General features: G+C 34.0%; 1 protein-coding gene across 1 annotated transcript; it reads left to right on the forward strand.

Moving 5' to 3' along the window:
* Nucleotides 1-223: 223 nt before the first annotated feature.
* LOC100923634 (olfactory receptor 5B12-like) lies at nt 224-1153 on the forward strand. The gene has a single exon (XM_003774454.1). The coding sequence runs from the start codon at nt 224-226 to the stop codon at nt 1151-1153; it is 930 nt and encodes a 309-aa protein (XP_003774502.1).
* Nucleotides 1154-12632: the final 11479 nt, after the last annotated feature.

Raw genomic sequence — 12632 nt, forward strand, 5'->3', positions numbered from 1 at the left:
AATACCCGAAAGACTCTATGAGGAATTGGTTGAATAAATTTTGGGGACCTAGAATAACTCCTTTGACAAATATTTAGATGTTTTTGGTCCCTTCATTTCTTATTTCTAGTTCTCCTATAACATAGCTTTTTGACCATGTTTTATGTCTTGGAATCATTCATCATGCAGAATGGCTTTTTCTGATAATTACTCTTTTGTTGCAGGTAAATGACATTACTCTCAAATGACATCAATGGAAAACAGAACTGAAGTGCACGAGTTCATCCTTATAGGATTAACAGATGATCCAGAGCTTCAGTTTCCTCTCTTTATAATGTTCACCCTCATCTACCTCATCACTCTGTTAGGGAACCTGGGAATAATAGCTCTGATCTCCTGGGATTCTGGCCTCCACACCCCCATGTACTTCTTCCTCTGTAACCTCTCTCTTGTCGATTTTGGCTATTCCTCAACTATTACTCCCAAGGTGATGGCTGGGCTCCTCACAGGGGAAAAAATTATATCATATAATGAATGTGCTTCACAGATGTTCTTCTTTGGGATTTTTGTTGTTACTGAAAATTTCCTCTTAGCCTTCATGGCCTATGATCGCCATGCAGCTGTGTGTAAGCCTCTACATTACACCATCACCATGACACCAACTGTATGTGCACGTCTGGCCAATAGTGCTTACATCTGTGGCTTTCTAGCCTCCTCCATAGTCACAGGAAGCACATTTAGCCTTTCCTTTTGTAGATCCAATGTGGTCCATCATTTTTTTTGTGATATTCCCCCTCTACTGATTCTCTCTTGCTCTGATACTCACATCATTGAGTTGTTATTTTTTATCTTAGGGACATTTAATTCCATTTTTCCATTTCTTGTCATTTTTACTTCTTACTTGCTAATCTTCATCACCATCTTGAAGATCCATTCTGCTGAAGGCCGCCAGAAAACCTTCTCCACTTGTGTTTCCCATCTCACAGCAGTGTCCATGTTTTATGGGACTATCATCTTCATGTACTTTCAACCTAGTTCAAGCCATTCAATGGACTCAGATAAAATAGCTTCAGTGTTCTACACTATGGTCATCCCTATGTTGAACCCTGTGATCTATAGTATTAGGAACAAAGACATCAAGAATGCTTTTAGTAAAGCTGTAAGGAGACAATGATTTCAATTAGATTATCAGATTATATTATTATATTAGAGAGTAAATCCAGGCTGTATCTTCCCCATCCTGAAATCCAGCCCCAAATCAATATATTTTTCTTTTGTGCAGAGAAGTATAATCCATTTTTTTTTCTTTTTTTTATAACCTTTCAGTTTATAAATCTACCTGTTCATCTATATGTACCTATACATACGTATATACATATATGTGAATATATGTATATACATAAAAAATAGATATCTCCTCATAAAGGGATAAAGTAGAAAATTCATGTAAAAATATAAAATAGAATTTTGTCATCAATATGCAGGGTCAGTACAAAGTATAACTGAGAAACTCCCATACCAACCAATAGGAGAACATACAGAACATGCTGGAGATTGGGATAAGCATAAGATGCAGCCAAGTGGAGCCACTGGAAAGTATGACATGTGTTGGTTCTATTCCATGGTATTGGATTCCTTTTTCTTGTTCACCTCTGCTCATCTAGGACTGGTTCCATTATACCAGGTTTTGCCCAGAATAGTCCCTTGGGCACATTATTTTCCCTTGCTCAAGTGAGTGGCTCCTTTCTTAGAACCTGGGTCCTATTTTTGCCAGTTTCCTCCACCGAGTTTGTTAAACCCAAAAGTAGATTTCAGATAACTTCTCTGAGCACAAACATGAGCGTCAGTGTCCCTTTCCCACATAGGCTGACTGGCAAGGAAGAAAAGGGGACTGTGATGCTTGGATCATCTCTCTCTCAGGGGAGTTGGAAGATAGCAGAATCCTTGGCTTTGCATATAGGCAGTCCCTGCCTTTATCTAGCATTTTATGCTCTCTTCATGCGTGAGCCTTCTTCTTTGAAACATTTTCCTCACGATGAAATGAATTAAACCTCTCTAGTCCCCAACTCTCCTGTCTCAGCCTGCTCTGTTTCATTCCAGCTATTCAAAAATTAGAGGTCTATTCAAATCTGGTTGAAAATGGCAGCTCATCATATTCCATGCCCAAGTACAACTGCAAGTATTCACTAGAGCACATTCATGGCTCTTCTCAATCTCCACACCCCCAAGAAGTGCCTCAGCATAGTCTGCCTCAACAAAAAATGAGCTTACTGAATACCTGGCTACCATGAACTCCAATGGGGACAATATACAGATCATGCTTACCAACCACAACTTCAACATAGATATCAACATCCTATTAGATTTTTAGTTCCTCAATATATGTAACAGACATGAGCCTCTCTGACCTGGAAAGCAAGTATCTAGGACCTCTTCTTTTCCCAGAAGTAAACAAAGCCTTTGAAGACTGAAAGAAGTGGTAAAGATTCATAGAAGCAGTTGGTACACTATATAGCCCAGTCCTTGTTCCTGGTAGACTTTAGCACTTCGGTTATAATAGAATGATCTGCCTGTCTTCAAACTTGGAAAGGAGCATTACTTCTCAGAGTGGGATAATTATGCTGCTGTCTAGCTCTGAACTTACCAAAATTTTCTACTTTTCCCCTTTATGAGGAGATATCTATTTATTTATGCATATGCCTACATTCACATATATGTATATACATACGTATAGGTACATATAGATCCCATAAATGATCCCATATCCCCTTCACCCTTCTTCATTTTCCTTCTCTGTCCTGTTAGCCAATCAAATGGATATGAGGTAATACTTCAGAGTTGTTTTAATTTTTATTTCTCCAATCAATAGTGATTAAAATCCCTTTTAATTTGAATATATATAGCTTTAATTACTTTAGCTGAAAACTATTTCTATCTTTTGATCATTTATCCATTGGAAAATGGCTCTTATTTTGATAAAGTTGACTCAGTTCTCTCCATGTTTGAAAAATGAGGGTCTCTATCAGAGAATCTTGTTTCAGAATTCTTTTGAAAATTATTATTGCTAACTATCTCTTTCCATCATATTTTCCCACCCCTGTTCATTCTATTTTGTCTTTTCTTTCACCATGTCCTCTTCAAAAGTGTTTTGTTTCTGACTACCCTTTCCCCCAATCTGCCCTCTTTTATTTTACCTCCCCTCTTATCCCCTATCCCTCCTCCTTTCCTAAGAATGAGATAGATTTCTAAATCCAATTGAGTGTGTATGTGATATTCCCTCTTTAAGTCAATTCTAATGAGAGTAAGCTTCACTCCCTCTCCCTTTCCTACCAATATATATATATATATATGTATGTGCATATATATACATATATGCACATTTATACATACATACACATACATATTTATGTATATATATACATATATATATATAATCTCATTTAATTCTCACAATGTCCTTAGAAAGTGTATGCTACCTAGGAGGTACAGAGGCTACTATTTCTCTCATCACCCGCCCTATAGCTAAAAAATTCCAATTAAAAGACAAGTGAATTCAAAGTTTTGGGGAAGAGTGGAAACTGAGACAACCCATTCTGCTTCCAGCATATTCCTTGAAGCCATCATCTAGGAGAGTAACTCCTGTTTCTTCAACTCTACATTCCTTGCTTTTTCTATAGTCACTGTTATTTAAGACCTAGGGGGTAAACTATTCTAGCCACCAAAGATATTGCCACTGTCGAATGTTTAGCTATTAACTATTGATATAAAATTTTTCAATGAAATAGTAAGTTGCTAATGATACCATTGGAAATATTATGTTAGCATTTGCTTTGTTGACACAGCCTGGTCCTTTATCTAACACTTGTATTTGAAATGTTCTTAATGTGTCATTTCCCTTTTTAAGAATGTGAGCCCATGACAGCAGGGGTATTTTACATTTCAATATGTATTCCCAGTAACTGGCACAGTCCTTTGCACAAGATAATAAATGCTTTTTCATTATTCATTTATTCATTACTTCATTTTATGGTTGCTATACAACAAACAAGCTCACCACATGACCCCCTTCAATAAACACAACAGCCTTTACTGACCAGGAAAATCACAGTTATTATTGACAGAGAAGAATTTGAAAGTTCTGAGGCATGTACATTCTGTAAGCTTCATTATTATTCTATTGCCTGGGTTATTTAAATCAGAATTGGATTTCCATCCACTTTTCTTGAAGAAATTTAACAAATAACAGCTATGCAAATAAGGCTGAATTAAGACCCTGTATAATTCCACAGATTAAAGGTGAAATGGTTTAATGCAGCCTTTCCCCTTTAGTGCTTCACTACCATTTTAGGGATATCCACTGATTGCCCACGTGAGTTGGTGTTCATCAAATTTTATTGTTGCCATTAGCAATACATCATTATTCAATTATGTTACAGATATCTTTTTCCTCTATCACAAGCTTGCACATGTTTGAAGAATTTTAGAGTTGTTTCTGGAGCCATCTGAAGATGTCAGGATCATGTACAAAATAATTTGTGAGCATGCACAGGTATCACTTTAAACTTTGGACAGCTTCTCATAAATTAGAGGGTTCTTTCTATTTTTCAATTTTTCAAATTTTTTTTCAAAGTACCAGAAGGGTTCTCCATTTGACTGCAGATTGATTCTCAACAACCTCCCCCCGCCCCACTCCACCACATACACACACACACATACACATATTCCCTCTTTTTTATTCTGTCCACTACCTGAGAATGGCTCTCTTGCTTCCTTTTCTCCCCACGTAATTTACCTTAGTAGCTGTGAAAACTTGCAAAATTATGACAATATTATAAAATTTTGTGTTCTTGAAGCCAAATCATTAGACTGTTTAGAAAGCAGGTTGGCTGGGCATTTGCATTACGAGACTTCCTGGAACCATAATGGATGCCTGACACCCATTAGGTATTTAATAAATATTTGTCAACTGACTGCTTTTTAGCTAGTAAAAAAGCAAATAATTAGTATCATAACTAGTTATTTTTGGTGATTGGTTAGATACCTATTTTTTAAAAAAAATATTGCTTTCTTTGAGGAAAAATATATAAATTCTTCTTCATTGAATTTTAATTATATATATAGAAATATACATACACACTCATGATAAAATATAATTTGTCATTTAATTTGTTAAGATATTTTTCAATTTAACAATGAATAAAGCAAAGAAATTTGTCAGGATATTGGACAGATGAGAATCAGCCTTTTAGTTCTTCCTAGATTAATTCTTTTAATTCTTCTGTAATGTGCCACATAAAATATTTTTAATAATTGATTGAAGTTGTTTAAATTTGTATTTAGAGTTTTATTTAGAATTATAGATAGACTAAAATTATGAGTTGTATAATAACAATTGAATAATATGAATATTATGATATTTGGGGCAAAAACTATTATTATTGTTATTAGAAGATACATAGTTGCACACACATATGTACAAACATATATACTCACACATATACCCTGAATATAGTCATGTGAATTAGAGCATCAGGTGCAATTTCTAGGAAGGAACACTTTGGACTGCCGGTGACACAAGTGTAAAATTTTCCAAGTTTCCTTTCAAAATTTCTTCTTGTTAAGATTTGATTAAAAATTCTGGTCTGCTGAGATATTATTGAATTTTGAATAGATCGCTAAATATGATAGTTTTCCCTCCTGGATTTTCCCATGTAGGGATTTGATAAGGATGCCAGTATTGGTTTTTCCAATCAATTCGATTCCACAGTAATTTATTGGGCCACTACATTAATTACAGTGTGGTGTAAGTTCTGGGTGAACCAAGACAAAAATTATTTCTGTCCATAAGAAACCAAATTTAACAGGGGAAAAGAAATGTTCGCATATAAGTGAACAGAAAATATATAGACAACAAATAAAAGTTGATTTTCTAATGTGGAAGAAAAAATAGAGGACAGTGGCTTAGGATAGACTCCCTTCCTTGATGATGATACATTATAGAATTTTTCTTTCATCTACCTATTCAAAATTCCTGAATCTGTATCTTTATTATCTTTTTTTTCCCCATCTTGTCCTCAAGAATTATGGGAAGATGCTTGTCAAAGGTTCTACTTAAACCTTGATATATGATTACTGCAAACTTCTCTCTAGTTACCACTGAACTAGAACATGTGTCCTCAGAACTAAGAAGAAAAGAGAAACAGGATGAGGAGTTTTAGAAGACAGATCAATTAGGAGGTCTGAGTAAATTTTTAAAAAGAACAGCAAAAATACTCAAGATAATAAGAACGTCTTTTGTAATTTATAAATTACTATCCTGCCATGACCATGAGAATGTAGGTAATTGAATGTAACATTGAATTTTACAAAGAAATCAAGGCTCATCTGAAAGTAATTTGCTTAAGTTTTACCATGACCTCCAATTCCATCCCAGATTTTCTAACACCAAGTTCGGTGATTTTTTTTTCTCATTATCTCATTTTGTGGATATCTTTTCAACAATCTACATTTCTGTCATGTAAAATATCTAATTTGATTTTAAATATAATCTTTTGATAATTTTAAGGTTTGAGATCATTATACCCATTTCAAAGTAGAATAAATTGAGACTTGGAGACGTTCAGTAACTTGGACAATGTCACTTAGTAAGGAGATGGTAGAAACAGAACTAGAATCTTGCTTTTGTCAGTGACCTCGGACAGGTCTGTTTCTAACATTTTTCATTTTTCTAACAAGCTAAAAATAATAAAATATCCAAAATAAAGTGGTTTTCCCCCATGGTCAGAAAAGAATTTAATGGTTTGTTTTGCCCATGAGTTGGCAGCAGAGTTGTCAGGTATCTCTAAGGGAGCACCACCTCCCAAGAGCTATAGGGTTCCCAGGTCTGCATAAGGTCCATGCTTCATCCCAGACTTCTGCTACTGATATTCTATTATAGGATTCAGTGCTGCCAAAGCAGCTTGTGGGTCAAATTCTCTGTCATTCATTTATTCACCTAATTCCTTTTTGGTTTGCTCTGCCTGAGCCAAATGAAGGGTAAGAGAGACACTGCTAACTCTACTGCCATATATTACAAAACCATGTATGGAGGCTTTGCCCCAGTGACTATGGAAGAGTTTTTCCAATAGTAGCACGTGCTTCCTAGACTCAGGACTTTAAGGTCAATGCTTTAATATAAAGTTCTTAGCTACTCTGTTCTTGGAGTCACATTTTACCATAATCAAACTAAATTCTAGAATGTCCAATACAAAGTTGTAGTGCTCATGTAGACAGCATGACATCATACTGGAAATATTGCTGGACCCGGAGACAGGAAATTCTAAATTTTTGTATGTCAGATAATGATTGACTTCTACCATAGGTAAGTAGCTTGCTTTCCATTTCCTCATCCATAAGCAATCCATAATAGCACTTGTGGTATATAACTATATAGGGCTATCTTAGGGCTTAAATAAGAGTATGAAAATTGTGTTCAAATATACAGGGTCTCTATGAGCACTTATTATTATCCACTATTGGCAAGTCCCTCAGGAACTTAAGGGATCATTTAAGGGACAGGTGGTTATATAGGCCAAATGAACATTTAATTTAATAATGTGTGCAAGGTTCTAAGTTACAAACTTGGAGGGGATGGGGTGATAAGAAAATTTAGGTCAGATAAATCCTATGTCCTGAATGATAGTAGATCACATTTATGTAACATTTGGAAAGAGCTTAAATGTTCTCATTTGGATCTCCTAACAAATATTTGAGATAAATACCATCACTATGATGTCTTCCTGTCTTTTAAGGAAGTAAGCAAAGGCTGATTGACTTAAATAAACTGTTGAGAATATACAATTAATAAAAGTATGAGGTGGGAATTAAATTTATATCTTCATGACTCAGAGATTCAAGCTCTTTTCCTTCCACCACATTGCTACACTAGTACTCTGTAGGGTGGTAACACCTTTATCCTCTTTTCTCTATGTCTCTGTGTTTTTCAGAGCATTGGTTCATCCATTCTAATATAAAACTCCAATAACCTGTACTACTCATGGTAAGTCTCATGTCTGTAGCATTTAATTCTTGATAAAATTTCTTTGTAACTGATGCATGGTCTACATACCCAAGAAATGTAATTCCTACTTTCCAGATGAGCAGAGATTCATAAGGATTGATTAACGTCCATGAAATCACAGATTAAATTAGTGAATATGAGCCTCTAAATCAATAATCTTTCCAAGAGAATGCTATTCACCAAACACCTGAATATTTATAATTAGAAAAGTAATCACTTTGTTAATCTTAATTTCCAAAAGGGGCTCATTCAACACATGGGAATTCAAGAGGATACAACCTTGAGTTCATCAGTGAAAAGAATTGTCTATTGATTGATCATTGTCTATTTATATTTCATTCAATAGTATTAATTGTGTAAATGTAATGCATGGGGGAAACATTACTATAAATAGCTAGTCTAAGTTGATTGTCTTTTTTCTATTGAATATAGTTCCTATTACATTAAAGGAAAATCCTTTACTTTTTTTTTTTAACTTTTGTTAGTATTAAAAATAGATTTTCCTACTCTTTATCATTGTTAGTATTAAAAACATATTTTTCCCCTAGTCCTCTAATTGTCTATAAAATTGTTTTTTTTTTTATTTTGTCCTTATCTATCAGTTTCACAATGACCGTATTTGAAAAAAAAAAAAAAAACTTCTTTTGTAGTGTTAGGAAGACTAATGAATATTTTTAAAATTAATGGAAGTTTTAAGTTCCATAGAACCATGGATTTAGAAATGGTAAGGATCTCAAAAGTCATCTGGTTGAATATCTTCTCTTCATCAATGAACAAAAAGATATGCACAATATAGGAGTAAAATACCATAAAGGATTTGTGAAAGATAGATAGTAATAGGAGTGTTAATCAAAATAACAGCAGATCACTCTTTTATGGAACTTTAACGTTTTGAAAGCATTTTACAAAATTGTCTTTTTTTAATACTCGACAGCTCTATGATCTAGGTGCCATTACTTTTATCCTTTTTTGACTTTTGAGTGAACTGAGGCTTTAAAGAGAGGTGATTTGTCCAGTCATAATTACAATAAAAATACCTAGGTATCACATTTTTCCCTCAAAATGGGAAATAAACCTTTTCCATCTTTATCTCTTCCTCTCTAATATACACACATATATACATGTGTGCATATATATATATACACACATATTTATAGATCTACATGTATGCATGAATATTTGTATATGTGTATTTGTGTATTATATGTTGAACAAGAGACCAAATAGCCCTTCCTTAAGACTTTGAGTGAGGGGAAATCCAGTACATGTTAATATAATCCCTTTCTCTTCTGATTATCAACATTTTGGGAATATTTTTCCTATATCAAATCTAAATTTATTTGTCCTTAACTTCTAACCTTTCTTTCTCTTTTTTCCCTTTAGGTACATTCAAACAAATCAAGTCCTTTCTCCATATGCTCATCCTTCAGACTTTTGAAGGAAACTTTAATCCAAACCCCTGCTCTTATTCCTATCTTATCTTCTCTCCACCAAACACCCTCAGTTTCTTTCACCAATCCCACTATAGCAAGATTTCAAAGTTCTTCTCTATACTAATTTTAGCTTATCAATGTGGAACTATCTAACATGTGGAAGTGACCACTGAATATGTTGCTCCAAATGCAGAATTGAGATGACCACCTCTGTATACCTGGAAACTCAGTCTCTCTCTCTAGCATGAGGTTAAGTGGGTTTTCTTGTTTGCCATGTGTGTCACAGTGTTGTTGTGGGAATCAAATGACTCAGGGTCCTAAGTAGTTTGCAAATTTTAAAGAAGCAGCTCCAGTACACTGGATAGGGCATTGGGATTGGAATCGGGAAGTCCCTAGTTCAACTCTAGTCATAGACAATTAAGGTACAATCCAGGGCAAGTCGATCAAGCCTTGTTTCTCTGTTTCCTCAATTTTGAAATGGGGATAATAAAAGAACCTACATTATTACAGAGTTGTATGAGAATCAAATAAAGCAATATTAATGAAGTACAACACAATGTTTAGCATTGGTTCTAGTTTTTATTAGCTCTCCTAGCAATTCTTACTGTTCTATTCTCAAATCAAAAGTCATTCTCTGTAAGAGAAAATAGAAACAGAATACAGATTGAGCAGCTATGTCTTTGCTGCCATTTGCTATATTTGTCACATTAGTCTGCAGAATCAACACAGTTCATTATTTGATTATTATTTCTTTCCCAAATAGCCATTTTTTCAATAAAAACACCACCTTTTGTTATCTTTACCTTTCTGGACTTCCCTTATGTCATTCTGAGCCTTGATGTTCCTCAAACTTATTACAAGATAGGATCTGTTTTTTTTGTTTTGCATTCACCATTTGTTATCTCTCCAATTTTTCCTTTTCTACACTTTTTTTTATATTTAAGTCTGCCTAATTGTCAATGTTCCTTATTATAGCTTCAAATTTTAATTCTAAACATCTTTTTATCCCTTCAGGTTTAAATGACCAATAGAATTAATCTGTATGGTTCTAGCTTATTCTTTCTCTAAAATGCCTCTCCCTATGCATAATGTGTATTACTGACAACTACTAGTTTTCTTTTCTTTACCTTTAGGATGATTTAATTACTTCCACTCTGTTCTTGTAGCATTGACCTTTACTTTGATCCTATCCAATTATTCCTGATTCATTATGAGAATCAAATGCAGGATGACATTTTCTCATATTCCTTCATTTTGCACTTTTTATGATAATATAATTTTAATTAATCATCTATTCTTTGACAAGAGAGTCAATGATAGAGAGAGAAAGAGAAAGAGACAGACAGACACACACACAGGGAAAAGCATGGAGACGAAGCAAAAGGCAAAAACAGAAAGGGAGAAGCAGCCAGAAACAAAGATGCAAAGACACAGAGATTTAAAAAGAGACAGAAACATAAAAAAGGTAGAGAGAAACAGAAGAAAGAGATAGAATTAGAGAGAACATTATAGCAGATACCCATATAATTGAAAATGGCCATCAAAAATACTAATAACTATAAAAATATTTTCCCACTGTGCTTCCTGGATTTCTTGATATTAGTAAATTTTGTCAGTTTAAAATTATTATAATAGCCTGCTGCATATTTAATTCAAATAATGGAAATAGCTTCCCAGAATAACATTCTAAGTATGAGTTCTCTGCCTCAATTTGACACTGGAAGCTACATCAGTTTTCATGTATTAAAGATTCCAATTCATTCTTGTTCCTTAAGCTGCTCTTCTTCTTTTCTAGTTTTTCATGCCTTTTGATCAGTTTTCATAGAAGTGATTCCTGGTCAGATGTGAGTTGAAATAAATTTCTGTTGCACAATGTTGACTTGAGATGCTCTGCTTTTATTACTACATATATATATATATGTATTTATAAAGATATAATCTGTAATAGATAGCATGTGACATCTTATAACTTCTATGAAAACTTTTAACTCATAGTACTAGATATAAAACTAAATACTCTAAGAGTAACAGAGTGATACACAATCATGAGAGATCCTTCCAGAAATATAAAGGTTTAATAGAGTGTTTATGAATGGACTAGGTATTTCTGTGGTGTCTGTAGACCGTCACTGCTTAGCAAGGACAATAAAATTTACCAGTAATGTATTGGTGAGTAAATAAATATTTATTCAGAGTTTTCTCATATCATATTAAGTCCTGAGAATATAAAGATAAAGTATAGTCCCTGGAGGTCAAGGAGTCCATAATTTGTATTCAAATAACATGTAAATATCAATTTGCAAACAAGCTATATCTAGAATGTTAGAAATAATTTAAAGAGAGATGGCACTGAAATTGAGACCAATGGATAAAGAAAAACTTCCTTTTGGTGAGATTCTAGCTCAAACTTAAAGGAGCTCAATCTCCAAATTTGCCATTTCTCTGGGACCCAAAAAACAATGAATGAAAGGACAAAATATCCTTGTTTGTGGATGTCTTCTTTTTTCATATTAGCAATGCTGGAAAATTGAAAAAGGGACAGATTGTGTGAAGGAATCAAATGTATAAATCATGCATTTATTTTAAGTGATCCACTAGTGGTCTTTTTGACAGCTATTCCTACAACCATGCTGCCGAAGTCCATTGGCAACTGTTCCTCTGCAGGAACTGATGACCAGTTCATCGTATAAACCAAAATATACAATGATTGCAGGACTAAGAAGGAATTCATTGTGCTTTTGTCCAACATTCTTTGACCCTCTCCTCCCTTCTCTGTTTTTAACTTTCCTCTTATTTGGTTTCTCCCTCTTCTCCTTTATTCTTCTTTTCTCTCTTCTTGATCAGATTTATACTTAATTATTAGAAAAGATCTAGACTGACAATAATTCCCATTCTTGTGCAAATTTTTGCCAAAGAATAAGGAACTTCTCTTTTCTGAGGTTGGAAATGCCAGTTTCTTTATGAGAACATGAATGAGTGAATTTTGAGGAGCTAGAATATTAGACTTGACAACCACCTAGATGATCTTTGTCTTGTAATTTGTTATTTCTAGACCTCACATAAGATAAGACTCTGACCATGTCTTATGTCTTGGGGTCATCATCCTACAGAGTGGATTTTTCTGAAAGCTACTCTTTATTTCAGGTGAACATTATTCTCAA

Source organism: Sarcophilus harrisii, chromosome 6, assembly GCF_902635505.1.
Source record: "Sarcophilus harrisii chromosome 6, mSarHar1.11, whole genome shotgun sequence".
In the NCBI taxonomy this organism is placed as follows: domain Eukaryota; kingdom Metazoa; phylum Chordata; class Mammalia; order Dasyuromorphia; family Dasyuridae; genus Sarcophilus; species Sarcophilus harrisii.